At 40.7% G+C, this 23,820-nt stretch overlaps 1 protein-coding gene across 3 annotated transcripts in view; it reads left to right on the forward strand.

Annotated features, from left to right (window-relative positions):
• Nucleotides 1–23,820, forward strand: part of LOC115103968 (serine/threonine-protein kinase MARK1-like) — an 86,793-nt gene that overhangs the window by 24,995 nt on the left and 37,978 nt on the right. For all 3 annotated transcript variants that reach the window (XM_065006379.1, XM_029625046.2, XM_029625047.2), the window contains exon 3: nt 1,995–2,048. In XM_065006379.1, the coding sequence (XP_064862451.1) occupies nt 1,995–2,048 (54 nt within the window). The remainder of the gene's footprint in view (nt 1–1,994; nt 2,049–23,820) is intronic.

Here is a 23,820-nt window from a genome sequence, read left to right on the forward strand (position 1 = left end):
TTTGGGGAATGCCTTTTTATATGTAATTCCCAAACATTCTAAGAATTTATGAACATGTGAAAATGACTAAGTGGTCGCTTATCAGAACATTTAAAAAAAATAGTGTAATTCTCCTGGGGGTGTATATGAACATATTTTAATACGATTTGATGTTGCTAAAATGCTGTCAGCCACTTTAAGACAAATCAAGAGTTAACAAGATATGGCTGCATTGGTTGCTCTCACCACCCGTTGACCTCAACCACTCAACAATTCTCTTTCAGTGTTGGCCAAAACCTCAGCGCATTTTAAAAAGTCTACTCTTGAAATGGAAATAACTTTGGCTGGGAACTCTGACCCAGCATGAGCCACAGTATAGGTTAAATTATTGATGCAATGTACGTCAGTACTCTCGCCAGAGTGTTGAGTGAGATGTTGTTACGTGTGAAATCGAACATTCCGGTATGCCTACTAAGAGATTGGCTGATAGGATGCGAATGCTTATGGTCTTGCGAGCCTGCTGTTTCTACCCAGTAATGGTGTCTGATTTACATATCCATATTTCAGAAGAGGAGGCACTGTTCTTTGCAAGTGAGGTATATTCTAAGCTGCCTATGATTTGCATTGTGCTAGTGTCATATCCTATCCCAAAAATGATTGTGCGTTGATTATAGTGATTATGGTTCATTGTAGTCTAGGGGACTGATGCAACCTTTCTCAGTGACTCTTTAAAATGATCTATGGCACTCTGGGGAGTACGAGAAGAATTTCACATGTGTCTTTAAAGGCACAATCTGTAACTTTCACTTCAAGTGCAGCAGTAGCCCTTTTGACTGGTTTCTAATTTGTGGGGGTGGATCTGGACAAATGGAACTGCCAGTGAGTTATTATAGTGTCTTTTTTTAAATGGTGCTTCTTGCTGAGAAGTTTGTACACCAACACAGGCCCAAATAAATGACCTTTTTCCTCCTCTCAATTCCACTCTATGAAGCAGTTAATGTTTTGCACCAGGAGGACCAAACAGCAGCACTGCACCAGCTCAGATTTGAACCAACAACCCTCTGATTCATAGTCCTTAAAGCAGCCACAGTCAAATGAAGGAGTGTCGCTTTAACTGTTGGACATAACTTGTCTCTTTTAGAATGGTTCATCTCAGAAATGATGGATCGACACGAGCCTCTGGTCTAGACCTTGATAGAGGAAATTGGCCGCCTACCGCCTTACACTATGAGCATGTGGGCAGGTCGGCATCACGTCTGAGGCTTCCGTTTAAGATCCCTCACTTAGTGGCCAGGGTACGTTTTTATTTACCAATATGAAAGGAACCTACAGAGCCTGTGTCGACCTCAGCAGTCATCTCTAGACATCTAAGACCAGTCTCGTCTGAAATGATGGTTGAGGAATGTCATTACAGCCACCATCTCTGTGTGTGGGGCTCGCGGCTGTCGCTGTGTGTCTGTTGGTGTGTGCATCCAAATTTACATTCTCATACTGTCCATTCAAAACATTCATCAGTTTGTGCATTTGCAGCCTTCCTAACAGGGACAGTGTTTATCTATTTTGTTTAGCTGGCAGACAGCAAGAATTAGGCCTGAATAGATTTTCAATTTTGAGCTCGAGTTACCCAACCCAAGGCTGTCGATTCTGCATTCTGGCGACTTGATCCCCCTGTTCTGAGGAAAGCACACCTTGTGTGGTGCTAACCATGATGCTAATTTACCATTTAATCATAACTTTCTGCCTGTATCCTAAATGGCACCATATTCCCTATATAGTGCACTACTTTTGATCAGGGCCCATAAGGCTCTGATCAAAAGTAGTGCACTATACAGGAAATATGGTGTAATTTGTGACAGTCTCTCTCTCGGAAGCTCCTCAGACTCCGGTAAAACCTGGGTCAGGATTAGAGGATCAAAACCTTCCATTGTCAAACACAAAATGGGTGATGTCACAGGGCTTTGGCCTGATGTGATTGGTGTGTAATGTCTATTTCTTGTTTCTCTCTGCTTCCGAAGGTTGCCGTGAAGATAATAGACAAAACGCAGTTGAACCCCACTAGTCTACAGAAGGTAAGGCCTCACATTCAAACTTCTCTTTCTCTCTCCCTTTTTCTCTTTCTTCTCTTCCTCTCATCTCCTCTCTCGCTCTCTCTGTTAAACACGGTCTATGATGGGTCACGTCAGCACAGAGATCAAATGATATCTATACAGCCTCCCTTCTGGGTTTTGCGTCAGACACCAGATGACATTGTGTATGAGAGACTAGAGACACACAAGGGCCATGCTCGTGAACTTTTGCTAAGACCATTGGTCTTAAATGGCTTGTTGCTATCTTTTCTCATAGGCCAACGTGGCAAAATTAGCCACGATGCTGGGGCCGACTAGCTGAGCAGATAATTATATCCTTATCAGCCAATAAAAATTGTCGACGTAGTTGGACCTAATTCCAACACTTTTTCACTAAAGCATCCTTACCAGAAATCCAATGCACTACATCCCATGCAAATATGTGTATTGACAATTAACTCAGTGAACGGTGCCTAGTTCCTGATCTATCTATCACAACTTGTGCTGTAATTTTTAATCCCCATGATCACTTTTCCTTTGAAATGTAAACTAACATTCATTGATGTATTGTGTTGAAGAAAAATAATTCGGTCATCACCATGAAAATGAAGTTTAAGAATGAATTCTATAAGGAAATACATATTTGTCTTCAGCCGTGTTCACAAACACATTGCTGGGACCTAATAATCATACTGCATGGACTATGCCACCAAACAGTCATATTGGTCAGGAAAAAATACACCAAGTTGACAAGACCACCATCATTTAATGCGGATGAATTACCTGACGCATGAAACAAGTCACGACCGGGCTGATGGCAATATGTTATACCAGTACAATTTTATAAATGCCAACAATTTGTTTGTTCGACATCTTTTTGTTGGTAAAATAAATATGCGAGAAATGGCGGTGGAAATGGCTTTCTGTACAAATATTGATATAATAACCATCCTATTGAAGTCAACTTGGAGTCACATGACATGTTGTGTGGTCCTCCTTTCTGATAAATATCAAGGTTCTTATTCTGGTGACATGATTATTGATGCTTGGCTGTCATTTGACAAATACAAGTAATTACCGCTCTTATCCATAATAATCTCAATGTAGGTAGCCTACCCGCACTGAATCTGTGAGCTGTTGGCTAGAGCACATGTGACAAGACCAGAGTGGGCACATTTGCAATATATAATGCTCAAGATTTGTGACAAAACCATCAGATAAAAATGTGATGGAAACACATTAAACTTAAATTACCATGTACCCAGTGAAAAATATAACCGCAAATGTGCAATACGTCATCACGCACAGCCTTTTATCTGCAAAAAGTCTGTTTGATGGAAACCTCTCTGGTGGGAAAATGCAGATTTGAGAATATTTGCATAAATCTGTGGCAAATTGGATGGAAACCTAGCTACTGAGGTTGAATGGGCAATACAAAATATTTAATTGCCTTTGAACGGAGTATGTAAAGTAGGTGCCAGGCACACCGGTTTGCGTGTCAAGAACTGCAACGCAAGTTTTTTCACACTCAACCGTTTCCTGTGTGAATCAAGAATGGTCCACCACCAAAAGGACATCAAAGCCAACTGGGCACATCTGTGGGAAGCATTGGAGTCAACATGGGCCAGCATCCTTGTGGACTGCTTTTGACACCTTGTAGAGTCCATGCCTAGACGAATTGAGACTGCTCTGAGGGGAAAGGGGTGCAACTCAATAGTAGGAAGTTGATCCTAATGTTTTGTACGCTGTATACTGACACACTCCACTTACCATTTAAGACCAATGTTTTAAACCAAAGTTCACGAGTATGCCCCCCAGGGTTCGTTAACCTTCCTCCATTTTGGCTCCAGTTGGCATGCATGACTGTTAGTCGCTTTCGATAAAAGCATCTGATAAATGGCCTATAGTAGTTGGATAGTTTAACTATCTCCATCTAGTGGCCAAGTTGACCCGTTTTAAAAATTGCAATTTGATGGTGTCTTTACCGTTTAAGGTCTCTGATAGGTTGAGTTGTTTTTTTTAGCTACTGGATGTAATGATCTGCTCAGCTGGCCATCCCCAGAATCGTGGCTAATTTTGCCAGGTTGACCTGTGAGAAACGTTATTAGCTTGCCATTTAAGACTAATGTTTTAAACCAAAGTTCACGAGTATGCCCCCCCAGGGTTCGTTAAAACCTTCCTCCATTTTGGCTCCAAGCCTTCCATAATAACAACAATATGATGTCATATGACTTTTGCTGCCAATGGAAATTTAACATCTTAAATATAGTTTGACCAACTGGGTTTGTCTGTGGCTCCGTGAGAGACCAACAGTAAATGCTTATTACCTTCGATGCAGTGCTTTCCTTGGTTCGGAAATGTGGTTGGGCCTATGGCTAGGCCTTGTGATATTTAGATCAACCTTGTTGTGTCTAGGTCTGATAGGAGGGGCTTAGCCGTAGATAATCTGGGTTTGGGGGAATAGGATTAAGTTGCACCTAGACACTGATCTAACATCAGTTAAGCCATTTTCACCACCTAATTGTCAAAGGTATGACGGGGAGGGTAAGCTGGTCCTAGATCGGTTGTTAATGGAAACGTGTACCTAGAACGGTGTTGGTTGACAGTGTCTTGGTGCGAACTGCACCCTCACTAGATCCCTTCCAGAGTAAGTATTTTTTTAAGTGTTGTCCTGTGTTTTGAAACGTAACGCATCTGCGACACCTGCAAGACTTTTCTCTTTCAAGTAACTTAGCCGTGACACAACAACGAACCTGAACCAAAAGCTTCTGTCCATTTCAAACCCAGAGCTTATTTGTGAGCTCTGTCCGTGGTCTCGGGGGAAGTGTGTTCGGTTCACTAGAAATACGAGCCTGAAGCGGGAGACAGAGAAGCATACCAGGTCTCCTCTTTTTGCATTGAAATCCAAACACCAACAATCCCCTCGATAGAGCTTTGGCAGGACATGTCATCTGGTGTGGCCTGGGGAATGAAACGTTGGTCATTACAATACCATTATTATAGGTTTACATGCAGACGGCTCCTAGCAAAGCACACAAATAAACCCAAGAATTTGTGGGATTGCTGAACTGTAATTTCATAAACTAGCGATTACTGATTTATTGAGTAATTCATACATTTATCTTGATTTTGTTGGGAAAAAGACCATTGGGCATGTTATTATCTTAATGTTTTGGGTATGGGTTACAACCGTTTAATGGATGAAGAAAAGTGTGGCATGACGATTGTATACAATCAATATGTGGGCCTATTTTGTGCCTCAAATATGCTAGGTGTAACTAGCTGGTCTTGTGCTAGGTGTAACTAGCTGGTCTTGTGCTAGGTGTAACTAGCTGGTATTGTGCTAGCTGTAACTAGCTGGTCAAGTCACCATTGCATTTTCAGCCTTTTAAACGTATTCCTGCATATCTATATACTGTGGTATATTAAAGGTCCCAATGCATTTTTCATCTTAATATCAAATCAAGAGTGTTTTCTGATTTTATCAATAACAAATGCGGCAAAATACAGAATGTAAAATGCACAAAGTCAACATTGTATTTGGATTCAGTCTTATCTGGTGAACTGCTGGGTCCTTACCTTTGGTCAACTGTTCCCTTTCAATTGCTACTATTCTTATGCTTTTCATATTTTTTCTATAAGAAACATTTCAATTTAGTCCTATCCATATATGCCAATTCTCACGAATGTCGCCTTGCGACTTTTGGAAGTTAACATCACAGGCTTCCGGTTGTTTACACACCACGCAGTGTGTGCTCGCGTTTCAGCTCAGTAATAAGTCATGTAAGAGTATCCCTCTCGCTCATTCTCTCACACAACAAGCAGTTCTGGTGGTGGATGTCATTCAGAACACCCTGCATCGGCCAGTCTAGGATGGGTGGATGTATGGATGATCTCAAAAGATAGACTGATAGATGGACATACAGAGTTAGACAGAAAAATATCATATTTTAGGTAAAGCTTTCTTATAGAACATGAAACAGGACATAGGCTGGCTTGTGACTTCACAGGGGGCAGAATCTGTCGATAATGGCCCGAGACACTTATAATGTGAGGGCCATCCAAGCTATCGTATTCCAGCTGATCAATAGCTCGCATTAGGCCACATCCTCCCCCAGCCATGGGTGCTTTGTCCTTCAACACAAAGGATGCACGTCAATAGTCTAAAAAGGCCTCCTCCTCTCGGCTCCTTTTCTTCCATCTGTGCATACCTGAAATAAGGTTTAATATAAATAGTTTAGAGACCTCGTTTTATTTCCAAGCGAAAGCAAATTCCTAAAAGGCATTCAACATATTGCTGTCCCTTTATCCCGTGTTTTCAGATCTGTGCAGATGGAGAGGAAGCCGCATTAGACTATCGAGACGCACGCGCCATGAGGTCTCGCGTTATAAGAACACGGTGTGGGATTTGTCAAAGCTCCGCGGGCCTGTTACCCCGCTACTATTCTGCTACAGGTTTTTTCCCGGTGTGGTCGGAAAAGCTGAAATTGGCCCACGGTCTGCCCGTCAGTTACTTGACCATGCTGCAAAGTACCTCCCAAGGGAAGGAATTTTCAGGGCCTGTTCTCTGATTAATCATTTGAGACTGCTCTCTGATTCCCCACAAGACACATCTCTGTTGGCTCGCTGGTGGAGCAGTAGACTTGACCAGGGCATTTTGATGGATTTGTGCAGCCTATAGTCCCATACTCATAAATTACCCCTCTAAAATCTTGAGTGGAATTTGGCCAGCATTGAATAGTTCCCAAACTGTGGGGCGCCACCCCTAGGGGTGCACGGGGTCAGCAGGGGGGGGGCTTTCAACTTACTCTTGAAAGTTGTAATAGTAGAATGCACAAGGTGCAATTTCAAAATTGGTAGTGTAGCATCTGTTTTCCTTTTGTCATGTCAGTCATTGAATACATTGGAGCTATTTATAACTTGTCAAATGTCCAGATCAACTAGCCCATGTCAGATAACGTTTTTTAGCCCATAGATTTTGTGGTAATGTTTGAGTCACTCAAATATCACATGAATGTATAGAATTGCAAGAAATAACCTTTAAACCTGCAAAATGTTCTCTCCGTAAACAAGAGGGACGTAAACAGTTTGTCATGAACAGTGCTTGTGCCTGTGGAAGTACACATGGCGGGAGGGGGCGGGATGTTCCCCAATGCTGGAAGGGGGGGTCTGAGTCAAACATTTTTGGAACAGTAAACAAGTATGATCTGTAAACTTGCTTTGAAGGCTACATATTGGCAAGAGAATGTCCAAATTGTTTGTGTTGCCCTCCGAGTATCAAGTATATATTTATTTGTGGATTTAATTTTTCTGCTATTGCCTCTGTTTTTCATGCTGCTATATCATTGGATGATAAACAATAGTATCCTTATGTTATCTTTATCCCAAGGCAGTGGAGGCTACTCAGAAGAGGAAGGGGACGACCATCCTATCAGTGAATTTTTGTTGCGTTACAACCTCTAATTTAAATAGATTTTTATTTGGATTTACACAAAATAGTCCAAATTGGTAAAGTGAAATGAAATACATAACTTGTTTACAAAAATAAATAAAAAATAAGAAAATAAGTAAAAGTGGTGCGTGCATATGTGTTCACCTTCAGAAGTCACATAATTAGTTAGATTGCACACAGGTTGACTTTATTTAAGTGTCACACGATCTGTCACATTATCTCAGTATATATACACCTGTTCTGAAAGGCCCCTGAGTCTGCAACACCACTAAGCAAGCGGCACCACCAAGCAAGCGGCACCATGAAGACCAAGGAGCTCAACAAACTGGTCCGGGACAAAGTTGTGGCACCACAACAAACCTGCCCAGAGTGGGCCGCCCACCAAAACTCACAGACCAGGCAAGGAGGGCATTAATCAGAGGCAACAAAGAGACCAAAGATCAACCTGAAGGAGCTGCAAAGCTCCACAGCGGAGATTGGAGTTATTTGTCCATCAGATCACTTTAAGCCGTACACTCCACAGAGCTGGGCCAGAAAAAAGACGCTGCTTAATTGAAAGAAAAAAATAAGCAAACACTTTTGGTGTTCGTTAAGGCCTGTGGGAGACGCCAAAAACATATAGAAGAAGGTACTCTGGTCAGATGAGACTAAAATGGAGCTTTTTGGCCATCAAGGAAAACGCTATGTCTGGGGCAAACCCAACACCTCACCCCTGAGAACCCATCCCCACAGTGAAGCATGGGGGTGGCAGCATCATGCTGTTGGCATGTTCTTCATCGGCAGGGACTGGGAAACTGGTCAGAATTGAAGAAATGATGGATAGCGCTAAATACAGGGAAATTCTTGAGGGCAACCTGTTTGTCTTCCGGAGATTTGAGATGGGGACGGAGGTTCACCCAACAGCAACACTCAAGTGGTTTAAGGGGAAACATTTTAAATGTCTTGGAATGGCCTAATCAAAGCCCAGACCTCAATCCAATTGAGAATCTGTGATATGACTTAAAGATTGCTGTACACCAGCGGAACCCATCCAACTTGAAGGAGCAGTTTTGCCTTGAAGAATGGGAAAAAATCCCAGTGGCATGTTGTGCCAAGCTTATAGAGACATGTCCCAAGAGACTTGCATCTGTAATTGCTGCAAAAGGTGGCTCTACAAAGTATTGACTTTGTTTTTTGGTCGAATATTTTGCATCTTCAAATGATACAAACCCCCCAAAAATTTATTTTAATTCCAGGTTGTAAGGCAACAAAATAGGAAAAATGCCAAGGGGGGTGAATACTTTCGCAAGCCATTGTGAAACAATGTAATGATGTTAGGTGCAGTGTGACTTTTTGTAAAAGGGCTTAATAAATTAAAACATAGCAATGTGACATCAGAGGGCCAACCAACTTTCTGGTAGAGAATTACTCTCTCTTACACTCTTGACTATGATTTTGATTACTCCATTGTTGGGAAAGAGCAAGCAAGAAACGCATTTCACTGTACTCTTGCATATGCAGCCTACCTTTTTGAAGCATCTCTTTGAAGACCCTATTCCTTTTCAGTTCTTCCTGTGCCATTCAAGTTTGTGCAATGTTTGTCAGTGGTCAAGTTCAGGTTGCTAGCTAAGTAACATGACTAGCTAGCTAAAAATATGTTGTTAAACCAACAAATAGCGCCTCACGAGTAGTTTAAAATGGCCTGTGACATGCGCAACAATCCGCGGCAGAATGAAAAAACAGCTCCGGTTTTTAATATTGAGCGTAACTTTTCACATGATTTTGGCTAGAGGCACACGGTCTTCAGCCATGCAAAAGCCGCAAGCACTGCCTGCAAGCAGTGTTGTGTTCTGCTCTTAAAAGGGTCCTTGTGGTGAAGAAATGGAGACATGATTAACGCCGTCCCAAAAATATGGCGATTTTAAAAATGTTGCGCATTAACTTTGACGGCCCTAATTTACATCTCATTAAATAACTAAAACACACTGTTTGCAATGGTCTACAGTAGCTTCAACAGTACTTTATAAGGTAGCACCATGGTGTTGCCGGATGACAGCTATTTTCCCATCCTCCTCTGGGTACATTGACTTCAGTAAAAAACCTAGGAATCTCATGGTTCTCACCCCCTTCCATAGACTTTCACAGTAACTATGGCAACTTTTGGAGGATGTCCTCCAAACTGTCTGAGTTTTTGCAGTATGAACTGATATGTTGTCCACCCAATAAAAGGATCAGATAATTAATCTATTTCTGAAAGCATAAGCTACAGCAAGCTAGCACTGCATACAGTGTGGTGAGTGGTTGACTCAGAGAGAGACAATAGTTGAACCGTTTTAAACAAATTAATTTATTTAAAAAATGTAAGGAGCTGCTGCAGTGGGAAAGGGTTAGCTATTTTTCTTCTTGGTTTTCCTTTTCACTTAGCTAATGCAGCTAATTTTGCCTACTCAATAACCTGACTCAAACAGAGGAATGCTGTTTAAGTTAGCTAGCTGGCTAAGGCTATCCAACACTGCAACTCTTCCAAGTCATGTTAAGCTTTCGGTTGTGTTAATTTATTGCTACTAGGGCCCGACTGTCTAACTGCTTGCTGTACACTACTGTGTGATTGTACACATGGATCAGATTAGTGTCATGATACCAGAATTTGATTTTGATACTGACGCAAGGTTTATTATCACGATACTCGATACCATAACGATACTTGATAGCACGGCAAAAAAAAAGAATATTAGCTTGTCACAGAAATCAGCGTATTTTTGCCTTATTTGCATATTACAAAGCACTGGGCTAGTGAATTAATGTTCGCTTTAGCTGTAAGCTAGCATCCAAATCGGATGCGAGATACTCTATTTCTATGAATCCTGTCAAATAAAATGGCCAATAAGGGTGCAATCAATCAGCTTAATTTCTCAGATCAAATTTATATTTCAACAAAATAATGTTGCAGGAATGCTAATCTTATCTGTTTCTACAACATAAATGATTTCAGAGCAATCTGAGATGGTGGGTGTCATGGCTTGCTGACATGACATGGAACAATCCAATGCCGAGATAGAAAGACTCATCTTTGTGTCTGTGCCATAATGGAAAGAGGGCTCAACCTCTGGAAGCAATTAACAAGCCTAGCTTAAACAAGCCTAGCTTAACAGACAACATTTTTCAGCGTTTGCGTCATTGTGTCGTGTTTGTCTCGAAATGTGCAGCCCTGCTTCTGCACTGAACAGAGATTAATGATGTGGGGGGGTGTGTGCGATTTTTATTTTATTTTTTATTTGACATTTTATTACTTTAAAAAATATATACATTTCACCTTTATTTAACCAGGTAGGCCACTTGAGAACAAGTTCTCATTTTCAACTGCAACCTGGCTAAGATGAAGGAAAGCAGTGCGACAAAAACAACAACACAGAGTTACACATAAACAAACATACTGTGTGTGTGCCTGAGAAAGTGTTTCAGAGGGAACCAAGAGCGAGTCGGAAAGATGGACCCAAACACACAGACATTTATCCACAACACCTTCAAATAATTCCATAATATAATTTGTTTGGTAGTCAAATGGGTATGTTTTGTGAGGAGCCCATTGAGACAAATAATAACAGAATGATGTCAGGGTAGTGTTAAATTCAAATGAGATACATTTGTATATCTAATTTGACAAGATGGTTCTCAATAGCATGGTGTGTTATAAATGCCCATGACAATTTCTGGTCCCAGTGCTTACATACTTTAGTATTATAAGGCTGCCGTAATGTAAAACGTCTCCCATTCCATACTAGGGCTGTGCGGTATACTGTATTTTACTATATACCGGTATTTATGCACGGACCAGTTTGGGTTTTTACTTTACCTTCTATACCTTCAGCAGCAAACCACCCTGCATACCACTGCTGGCTTGCTTCTGAAGCTAAGCAGGGTTGGTACTGGTCAGTTCCTGGATGGGAGACCAGATGTTGCTGGAAGTGGTGTTGGAGGGCCAGTAGGAGGCACTCTTTCCTCTGGTTTAAAAGATTATCCCAATACCCCAGGACACTGCCCTGTGTAGGGTGCCGGCTTTCGGTTGGGATGTTAAACGGGTGTCCTGACTCTCTGAGGTTATTAAAGATCCCATGGCACTTATCGTAAGAGTAGGGTGTTAACCCCGGTGTCCTGGCTAAATTCCCAATCTGGCCCTCAAACTATCACTGTCACCTAATAATCCCCAGTTTACAATTGGCTCATTCATCCCCCTCCTCTCCCCTGTAACTATTCCCCAGGTCGTTGCTGCAAATGAGAACGAGTTCTCAGTCAATTTACCTGGTAAAATAACGAATAAATAGAAAATAGCAGTATTTGAATGTTTGTTTGGTTAAATGTGATACGCCGTGTGTAACGTCCATTTTTATAGTTTACTCCGCTACTTGAGTCATCCCTCCGCTCTCTCTCTCTCCATGCCGCTTTCCACACAGACCTAGTCCCACCCCGTCACTCAATGAGCGCATTTGTTGTTGCTTGACCACGAGACTCTTTCGTTCAGTCTGCATGGTAAATACAGCACATGCAACAATGTTGATGACGATGTTTCCACTTTGATCTTAAAATACATCCACAAGTGTTCTATAATTACAATATTAGTTTGTGTTCATTACATCTTCTGCAAACAGCTTAGTTTGTATTTTCTTGGCAAGTTCAGCTAAATCGTGTTAGCCACTAATAATAATCGCTAGTTAATAAAAGTACTGAGTCAGAGCAAATGTAGCTAACTAATACAGCCTGATACCAGTACTGGTGGAGGCTTAAATCCGCATGTTGTTTGTGCAATAGTATCTTTTAAATCAAATAGGAATAGGCGAAGCATGAATATGTTGGCTATATGAATAAAGATTTAATGTAGCCAAAGTTAATAGGGTCCCCTAGGAAACACTAACCATCACTTTGGTTTCTACCCTGTCACAATAACTCGTCCATGGCATTTTCATTCGTTGTCATGTCAAACAGCACTGTATTCAAAGTGCCCACTCTTACTTATATCCTAACTACAGAATCATAATAAACATTCTATTTCCATGATTCCAGAAGTTCACCCAAGTGTTTTGATCTAAATCGTAATTTGGTTAAAAATAAGGCCTAGTATTTTTGCCCATATCGTGGCAGTGTGGAAATAATCTCATGAGTGCAGGAAATGATTTTAGGTTGAAGTTGAATTGAACTGTATAAAACAATCTGAATGGAGAAAGACCCATTGAAGTAATTTTGAATATATGTGTTGCCACCCTAGGGTTATGCACTACTTATAAAATAGATTTAGAACTTTTATTAATCAAAAACATAAAATATCGTCATACCGTCACAAATTTGAAAAATACCACGATATGATATTTTGTCCATATCGCCCAGTCCTTTCCCAAATATTATCCTACCCATTATTAGGTAGTAAGGCTGCTTCATTTGTTTTAGTTTGTTTCCTCTCAGTTTAAGGTTGATTTTGCTGTATCATTTGCTTTAATTGTCTTTTCAATTGGTGTACTCAAGCGTGTTCCATTATAATTACTCAGTCTGAGCTGTAAAGGCCACTTATACTCTGCAGTTACCATAGTAATACATGAACAGCTAGCTACATATAATTATGATATAAAGCCTTAAATTCTAAAACTACTGTAACACTACTATAATAATCATCTACATCTCAGTACTAGAGCCGTCACTACAGACCCTAGTTCGATTACAGGCTGTATCACAACCGGCCGTGATTGGGTGTCCCATAGGGCAGCGCACAATTTGGCCCAGTGCTGTCCGGGTTAGAGTTTGGCAGGGGTAGGCCATCATTGTAAATAATAATTTGTTCTTAACTGACTTGCCTAGTTAAATAATAAAGTCTGGTCGTCTGGGGTCGACGGGATGAAAAGTCTATCTTCCAGAGCTTCCTGTCAACATTGCAGACGCATTGCAGACGCAATCTCCTCCAGTCCGGTGTCGCTCCTTAGCTGCATAATGATGTTAGTTGTACTACTATTGAGTAATAATAATACAATACTACCGGTAGTTAACACTGCATATTCCCTGGGCTGGTACCCCTCTGGTCTGTCTGCCGTGTCAGAACTAGACTCTGTTGCGTTCACGAAAGACAAGTCGGTAATATTTGGAACGCGACAATGGTAGTGAGGGGAACAAAGGGATAGGACAGCATCCAAATGTGATCAATTGATCTGTCACTATTGTTGGGGGAGATTTTTGGGCCGATTTTTGGGTGTCGTGAGAAAGAGGCCCCACCCCTCTCCTGCTTCGTGTTGCTCCATCATTTAGCGTTTTGCCTTTCTCTCTCCCTCTTTCCATCTCTTCTTTAGTTTCGCATCTTGCATTCTAAGCAGGTAGGTGACCTTTCTGCTCCCTGACTTTTCCACACATTGTCTGTGTGTGTCTGCGACACATTCATTGTGGTGTTTGCTCTTATGTATGTTGTCAGCACATATACACATGCCTACACAAACATGTGTGATATATGTTCACCATATTTTGAAGTTCATACACTGTGAAAGCACTGTGAACATCACTTCGTAGATGTCCTCACTCATTCCTATGTGGCTGATCACCCCCACCCCCCCTACCATTTGTACGGCTTCTTCTGTGATAGGGTTTCATCATATTTTTCTACATGGGGAGAACGAAACATGTGTTTGTATAATGTGACAACATGGCAGCTGTTCTTACTATGGCTATCTTTGTATAAAATGCTAAATGTAATTTAGTTTTTTGTTTTGTGGACATATTACTTCAATAAATAAGTGTCTTACAAGGCACCAATGGGTATATGACATTGGAATAAAATTAGTAGCAAGCTAGGGGGTGCGGTGGCATCCCCCACCACAACTTTTGCCCTACAAAATCAAATTTGGTGACATCTTTAACACCCCAATAACATAAGGGTTAGTCGTCAGCTATTTGGCTGGCAGCTGGCACTTATGGAACTCACTGGTCTAAGCTTTGCCTGGACAACATAACAGCCATAATGCAGTAGTACTGCTTGTCCTAGAAGGATCATTTTGATATATTTTAGAGTGGAATTCCACTTCCCTTTTTATTTATTTTTATGCTTTATTACAGATAGTTTAGAAACCGAGAGAGAATGGAAGGAGGAGATATAGCAGGAATATAAGATGCAGGAATTGAATCTAGTCTCTGGTGGGAAGGCACGTGCATGCTCGCAGTACACGTCCTGGTAATCCGTCTGACTCTGCGGCCTTGTGAATGTTGACCTGTTTAAAGATCTTACTTACTCACATTGGCTGCGGAGAGTGTGATCACACAGTCTTCTGGAACAACTGGTGCTCTCATATGCATGTTTCAGGGCTATTTGTCTCGAAGCGAGCATAGAAGTAGTTTGGTTCGTGGCACTGGGCAGCTCTTAGCTGTGCTTCCTTTTGTAGTCTGTAATGGTTTGCAAACCATGCCACATCCGACGAGCGTCAGAGCCAGTGTAGTACGATTCACTCTTAGTCCTGTATTGACGCTTTGCCTGTTTGATGGGTCATCGGAGGGCATAGCAGGATTTCTTATAAGCTTCCGGGCTAGAGTCCCGCTCCTTGAAAGTGGCACCTGTAATCCATGGCTTCTGGTTGGGGTATGTATGGTCAATGTGGGGACGTCGTCATCGATGCACTTATTGATGAATCCAATGACTGATGTGGTGTACTCCTCAATGCCATCGGCGGAATCCCGGAATATATTCCAGTCTGCTAGCAAAACAGTCCTGTAGTTTAGCATCTGCTTCATCTGACCACTTTTTTTTATTGATCGAGTCACTGGTGCTTCCTTGCTGTAGTTTTGCTTGTAAGCAGGAATCAGGAGGATAGAATTATGGTCAAATTTGCCAAATGGACGGTGAGGGGGAGCTTTGTGGCGTAAAGGTGGTCCAGAGTTTTTTGTGTTTTTTTCCCCTCTGGTTGCATATTTAACATGAAATTTGGTAACACGGATGGATGTAAGGCTACTAGGAGCGCCGCCTCTGGTTGAGCGTTTTCCTGTTTGATTGTGGTGGTATATAGCTCAAGGAGTGCGTTCTTGGTGCCAGCATCAGTCTATGGTGGTTTGTCAACAGCTTCGAAAAATACAGATAAACTCTCTTGGTAGATAGTGTGGTCTACAGCTTATCATGAGATACTCTACCTCAGGCGAGCAAACCTTGATCTCCTTAGATATCGTGCGCCAGCTGTTATTTACAAAAATACATAGTCCGCTTCCCCTTGTCTTACCAGACGCCGCTGTTCTGTCCTGCCGATACAGCATGTAACCAGCCAGCTGTAAGTTGATAATGTCGTCGTTCAGCCACGACTCTGTGAAGCATAAGATATTAGTTTTGAATGTCCCGTTGGTAATTTAATCTTCCTTGTAGGTCATCGATTTTTATTTTACAAAAATTGCGCGTTTGCAAGCAGAATAGAAAGAAGTGGGGTTTATTCGATCGACTACAAATTCTCAGAAGGCCCAGCCCAGCCCTCTGACCCCTTTTTCTTCGCCCTCTCTAAACGCAAATGACGGATCTTGGCCGGTTCCCGGGAAAGCAGTATATCATTCACGTTGAACTCGTTAATGGAAAAAAAGGATTCTGCCAGTCCGTGGTGAGTAATTGCAGTTCTGATGTCCAGCAGTTATTTTCGGTCATAAGAGCCTGTAGCAGCAACATGATGTACAAAAAAGTAAAATGATACAGACCATGCAAAGAAACACAATTGGTTAGGAATATGTAAAATGTCAGCCTTGTTCTCCGGCGCCATCTTGTATCCTGATGAATCCATTACCTGGTTGCTAAAATTCTTAATGTTAACCTAATTTCAGTTTGTGACAAAACGAGCAATATATATTGTTGAGAATCATTGTACCATCTAAATTGATGTGAAATATATTTTCCATAACCGAAAATATTGTATTTTAAGCTGTTTGATGCTGGGGTAAAAAGAAAAGAAAGTGAAAGACTCAAAAACAAAACATAAAAACGGACGCATAGAAATTGCGCACATGAACAGATCTACCACTTCTTAGACTTGCTCAATGAGAATGACAGATGTATAAATCACATTTCTATGTGAATTTGGTCAGGTCGCCCAAAAAGTTAAACATTGCTGTAGGGATGCACAATATATCGGTGAACATATCGGAATCAGCTGATGTCTGGTTCAACACCGACGTTAACATCTCTGGTACAACAGCCAGTGAAATTGCAGGGCATCAAAACAACAGAAACCCCATAATTAAAATTCCTCAAACATACAAGTATTTTACACCATTTTAAAGATAAACTTCTTGTAAATCCAGCCACAGTGTCTGATTTCAAATAGGCTTTACTGCGAAAGCACACTTTGCGATTATGTTAGGTCAGCGCCTAGACACAGAAACCCATACAGCCATTTTCCAACCAAGGAGAGTGTCACAAAAGTCAGAAATAGCATTAAAATGAATCACTTACCTTTGATGATCTTCATCTGGTGGCACTCCCAGGTCTCCATGTTAGACAACAAATGTTTGTTTTGTTCGATAAAGTTAATCTTTATGTCCAAAGACCTCCGTTTTGTTGGTGCGTTTACTTCAGAAATCCAAAGGCACAATGCGCGCTCTCAACACCAAGACGAAAAGTCAAAAAAGTACAATAAAAGATAGTAGAAACATGCCAAACGATGTTTAAAATCAATCCTCAGGTTGTTTTTGTCATAAATAATCAATAATATTTCAACCGGACAAAAGCTTAGTCAATGGAAAAGGTAAACAAGAAATGCGCACTCCCGATCACGTGCTTGGTTCATGTCTGGAAATTCACTGTCCTCTCATTGAAAGTGCTGTATCTCCCTCATTTTTTCAGAGAAAATGCCTGAAACAATACCTAAAGACTGGTCATGTTGAGGAAGCCATAGAGATCGTGAACTGGGTCCTAAGTCTTTTTATGGTGGATAGGCTTTCAATGGAAAAACAGCCTTTCAAAATAATAGTAATTCCGAATGCTACCCCCTACCCTAGTGAAGTTAAAAACCAATGTCAAAGCTACAGTGCATATGTATTTGACTGAGCAGTCAACAAGTCGAGCAGTCATTTGAAAGAGTAATAATGTTTCAGCGAGACAACTCAAAGGCAAAATGCATTAAAGCCAAGATAAAACATTGACCAGTAGAAACTGCAGTAATTTTCATTATTCTTAGCAATGATTTAGGAATCCTTGTAAGTATCAGCTAGGTTGCCACTTGTTGTTCGCCTATTGAAATTGCACTTCAATTCATGAAAATAAATAGCTAGCCAGCTACTTAACCCTGTTGCCCAAAGCTAACGTTATAACCAGCCAGCTAGCTTCAGCTGGCTAGTGAGGAATTTGTGGTTTGACTTCAAAATAAATCAAATCCCAAGTCAAATAACATTTTATTGGTCACATTCACATGGTTAGCAGATGTTAATACGAGTGTAGAGAAATGCTTGTGCTTCTAGTTCTGACCATGCAGTAATATCTAACATGTAATCTAACAATTTCACAACAACAAAGGAATGAATAAGAATATGTACATAGAAATATATGGATGAGCGATGTCCGAACGGCATAGGCAAGATGCAGTAAATGGTATAGTGTACAGTATATACATATGAGATGAGTAATGTAGGGTATGTAAACATTATATAAAGTGACTAGTGATACATTTATTACATGCAATTTTTTATTATTAAAGTGGCTAGAGATTTGAGTCAGTATGTTGGCAGCAGCCACTCAATGTTAGTGATTGTTGTTTAACAGTCTGATGGCCTTGAGATAGAAACTGGCCTATGATTTTTCAACACCGATACCAATGCCGATTATTGGAGGGCCAAAAAAGCCGATACCGACTAATCGGACGATTTTAATTTATTTGTAATAATGACAATTACAATAATGCTGAAGTAACACTTATTTTAACTTAATATAAAACATAAATAAATTCAATTTAGCCTCAAATAAATAATGAAACATGTTCAATTTGGTTGAAATAATGCAAAAACAAAGTGTTGCAGAAGAAAGTAATGTGTGCCATGTAAAATATGTGCCATGTATAAAAGCTAACGTTTAAGTTCCTTGCTCAGAACATGAGAACATATGAAAGTTGGTGGTTCCTTTTAACATGAAACTTCAATATTCCAAGGTAAGAGGTTTTAGGTTGTACTTATTATAGGACTATTTCTCTCTATACCATTTGTATTTCATATTCCTTTGACCATCGGTACTTTAGTATTACCAGCCTAATCTCAGGAGTTGATAGGCTTTAAGTCTTAAACAGCGCAATGCTTGAAGAGCTGCTGCCAAAAGCAGGAAAGTGCTGTTTGAATGAATGCTTACGAGCCTGCTGCTGCCTGCCACCACTCAGTCAGACTGCTCTATCAAATCATAGACTTATAATATAATAAACACACAGAAATACGAGCCTTAGTTTCCGGATTTGACCATATTAATGACCTATCATTTCGGAAACCAAACGTTTATTCTTTCAGAGAAATACGGGAAGTGTTCCGTATTTTATCTAAAGGGTGGCATCCCTCAGTCTAAATATTGCTGTTTACATTGCACAACCTTCAATGTTATGTCATAATTATGTACAATTCTGGCAAATTAATTACGTTCTTTGTTGGGAAGAAATGGTCTTCACACAGTTTGCAACGAGCCAGGCGGCCCAAACTGCTGCATATACCCTGACTGCTTGCACAGAACGCAAGAGAAGTGACACAATTTCCCTAGTTAAAATAAATTCATGTTAGCAGGCAATATTAACTAAATATGCAGGTTTAAAAATATATACATGTGTATTGATTTTAAGAAAGGCATTGATGTTTATGGTTAGGTACACATTGGTGCAACGACAGTACTTTTTTCGCGAATGTGCTTGTTAAATCACCCGTTTGACGAAGTAGGCTGTGATTCAATGATAAATTAACAGGCACTGCATCGATTATATGCAACGCAAGACAAGCTAGATAAACTAGTAATATCCTCAACCATGTGTAGTTAACTAATGATTATGTTACGATTGATTGTTTTGTATAAGTTTAATGCTAGCTAGGACCATACCTTGGCTCCTTGCTGCACTTGCATAACAGGTAGTCAGCCTGCCATGCAGTCTCTTCATGGAGTGCAGTGCAATCGGCCATAATCGGTGTCCAAAAATGCAGATTGCCGATTGTTATGAAAACTTGAAATCGGCCCCAATTAATCGGCCGACCTCTACTCCTATACTGACGCTTAGCTAGTTTGATTGCCTTGCGGAGGGAATAGCTACACTGTTCGTATTCGGGCATGTTTCTGGTCGCCTTGCCCTGATTGAAAGCAGTGGTTTGCGCTTTCAGTTTTGCGCGAATGCTGTCATCAATCCACAGTTTCTGATTGTGGAAGGTTTTAATATTCGCCGTGGGTAGAACATCACCGCTGCACTTGCTAATAAACTCGCTCACTGAATCAGCGTATACATCAATGTTGTTGTTCGATGCTATCCGGAACATATCTCAGTCAACGTGATCGAAGCAGTCTTGTGGAAAAAAAGGATGTCATTGATAGTGATGCAAATGAATACAAACAGTAGAATTATGCCATACTTTTATTTTGAAGGCTAACCGCTAAGTCCACTATTGTGGCTAGCTTTACATGGATGGGTCCGACCACCATTAATCAAATATCTTTTAAATTAGGGTTATTTTTAGATGACACCTAGCTCGCTAACTATAGCTACTGAAACAGATTTTGACGTGTATCTTTTTTGATACGCAAAGACCCAAACGGCGTTCCATAGAAATCCTGGTTGAGAATTAAACGACTGAACAACGAAACAGCAAGTAAGTGAAAGAAATAGGTTTTTGATTATGTTTTACTGATAGTGGAGACATGCGTAAATGCCAACAAAATTACTTTTTGTTCTGTGTATGTGTGTGTAACCTTTATTTAACTAGGCAAGTCAGTTAAGAACAAATTATTATTTACAATGACAGCCCGGACGACGTTGGGCCAATTGTGCGTGCCATATGGGACTCCCAATCACGGCCGGATATGATACAGCCTGGATGAAATGCAGTGCCTTAGACCGCTGCGTCCATGTGATTGCTTAAAAGGCCGCACTCATTTTTAATATTGGTTATCAGTATCGGTGTTTTTTGGCAATGAAAATATTTGTATATTGGTATCGGCCAAAATTGTCATCAGTGCATCACTACATTGCAGCTTTCATTTAGGTTAATTAGATTGGTTGAAAGTAGGCTCTTGGTTTGTCCTAACACAGGTACAAGCTCAGGGAGCATGAAACCAGATTTTTTGGGGGGCGGGAGTGGCACCAACCGAGGCAGTACTACCCTAAAATTGACTGATAATAAAACACATTTTCATTCCCCGTTTGAGAACGCTTTCATACGGTGGTGCTTGCTGAACGCAAGCCAGCTCTCTGCAGTAGATCAGACTAGACTCCTTTTGCTACTTGCGTCATGGGAGGGGGAGGTCTGGCCCACATGCCTGTCACTCCTCATCAGCCAGTCAGGCATCAAGAGGCCACCCTAAGGGGTGCCTCGGACGCAAAGAGTCATGGGAGTAGAGGACGAGGTAAAAAGGGGATGTCTGTGTGGTTACTTTGTAGTTCATTGAGAAATGTGTGAGTGCATGCGTGTGTGCGCACGTGTGAGTGCCTGGTGTGTGAGAGGGCTGGCATTGCTGTGACGTATGGAAACTCTTAAGAGCAAGAATGTGCAAGACACATATGTGGTCCGAGACGGTGAATGACGCAAATCATGAATAAAAACCAAAGTTAATGCTCAAATTCAGTGTGTTTGTTTATTACAGTTCACTCACATTTTTCTTTGTGCATTTCAAAGAGGGTGTGGTAGACTGGTTTGGGTGTACTGGGCAGAAGTACCCCGATGCTCAGATACAAACATGCATGCATGGAGTTCACATATTCAATGTACACATCCACACGGTTAAAAAATACACACAATCTGTTACTCACGGATGCTCGTTGCTCCCACCCAGCCTCGCTTTTTGAGGAGCCAATCACGAGCCGCAATGTCATGAATATGAATCGAGTTGAGTCCCGTGGCTACAAGGCTCTCCCGTATCCAAGTGCGGAGCTAGTTATAGCCCCTGATCTAAAAATACAACCACTGTTCCTGCCAACTACAGCGTCACGTTTCTGTACACTGACACCTCATTCTAATAGTGCACCTGTGTACAGTGTTTATCCATGGTGCTGACCTTGAGTCAGTATTTCATTTACCCTGGTAATGGTTAAGGTTAGGATTGGAGGAGGGGAAGCTGTTCCTAGATCGGTACCTAGAGTAAACTTTACCCCATAGGTGCTTCATCTTCACCCATTTCTATCAGGGCTGGGTGATTATGGCTTAAAAATATCTTTATTATTACAAATTTACAATTATAAATCTTGGTTTGAATGTTTCCTCTAACTGTTCAACAAAGGTGAAATGCACTGCATTTCAAATATCAGCAATAATCTAATGAATTCAGAGCCTGTGAAATTATACCTAGGCTAAATATAAGCCTTCCACAACCATAAGACCCACTAATGTAATTATTATATGAAAATAATTTAATCATCATTTTTGCAATCACTGATCTGGCTTTTAAGTCTGTCTATGAAAATTCCCTTTTTGTTAAATTTAACCAGAACCATGCATAATGCACATTTACTTATAATGACCAACTTCTTGTAGCAGACATTATAGAAAATTAGCACAGGTCTCATATAAACAATCTCTCAAGCAGAAGTCCACGTGCTAGTTGGTAGGCAGCTGATCTTTTTATATTTAAAGTCTAGCCAACTTGGTTATTTTTGCAAGCAAACAAAGTAGAACAGACTCTTCTGTCTATCTCCAACTGTTTGAACAGATTGGTTGGCTGTCCACTGTTCAGATGTTGAAATCACGTGGTTTACCTTATTTGTCAGAATGAGAAAGCTGCCAATTCCTTATATAATAGTTTTTTTTTATGCTCATTGCACAGCTAGTATAACAGTATGCGGCAAATGCTGCTAGCAGTAAGTGGTACCACAATGAGGCGCATTCAGAATCCATGTTCATTGATACTAGGTTCTGCTCTTCGCACAATTTGAGAAGTTGAGACATACAAATGGTATTGTTAAGAAAGGTTTTATTTATTACAGTAAAATGTCTTATTGTGTTTCGGTGTCCTTGTGACCAGTTATGTTTGACCAAACCTCCAAATGCAAATGGTGAGTTGAAACTGTTTGTCTTTGTTGTTGTGAGGTGATTGGGGAGTGGCTTGCGAGTGGGAAGGTGCACAGTACACATGGCACAGAAAGAGCGAAGGAGACCAAAACACGAATAAATATATATATATTTGGACCTTGATTCTTGCGAAAGAGGCATTTGGAACATTTGTGCTAAAACAAATAAGAATGAATTCGATATCGGCCAGCCCCACCTTCTATTCATTCTGATAATGATTCATAGGGTCATGGTTTGGTTTTCCCTTTGTTTCAGGGAGTGGATGCAGGGGGAGGATTCTCACCAGGCATGTGTGTACACTTGATGAGTGTGTAAATTGTGTAGCATCAATGTAGAGTATTATATTTGCAGGAAAAGCAAGGAAGAAAATGTTTTGAGTGATAGTGTCACCATGTTAATGCAACCAAAAGGCAACATTTACAGTAGTACAAGCTTCTCTACTTTCTCAGTTGATTTCCATACCTGTTAGATGCATGCTGGGAAGCGTTTGTGTGCATATGCACTGAACAGGAGAACCGAAGTAATGTCTTTGTATGTTTTTTAATTTTTTCCCTCACCTTGAAATACCTTGAGGGGATTCCCACTGGTTCAGTCAGAGGATGATGGCTGCCTCCCAAGTGGCACACCTATTCTGTGTATATACTGCACTATTTTGACCAGGGCACATCGCACTACTTGGATCCTAGTCAAAAGTAGTGCATTATATAGGGAATAGGGTGCCATAAAATACTTGAAAGTACTAAAGTAGTTTTTTGGGGTCTCTATACTTTACTATTTATATTTTTGACAACTTTTACCTTCACGACATTCCTAAAGAAAATGTACTTTTTACTCCATACATTTTCCTTGACATCCAAAACTCGTTACATTTTGAATGCTTAGCAGGACAGGAAAATGGTCCAATTCACACACTTCTCAAGAGAACATCCAAAGTCATTCCTACCGCCTCTGATCTGACTGACTCACTAAACACAAATGCTTTGTTTGTAAATGATGTCTATCATTCAATGATGTCTATCCTTTAAAAATGTTTTGTAAATGGTGCTGTCTGGTTTGCTTAATATAAGGAATGTGAAATTATTTATACTTTTACTTCTGATACTAAAGTATATTTTATCAGTGACA

Source organism: Oncorhynchus nerka, linkage group LG21 (assembly GCF_034236695.1).
Source record: "Oncorhynchus nerka isolate Pitt River linkage group LG21, Oner_Uvic_2.0, whole genome shotgun sequence".
In the NCBI taxonomy this organism is placed as follows: domain Eukaryota; kingdom Metazoa; phylum Chordata; class Actinopteri; order Salmoniformes; family Salmonidae; genus Oncorhynchus; species Oncorhynchus nerka.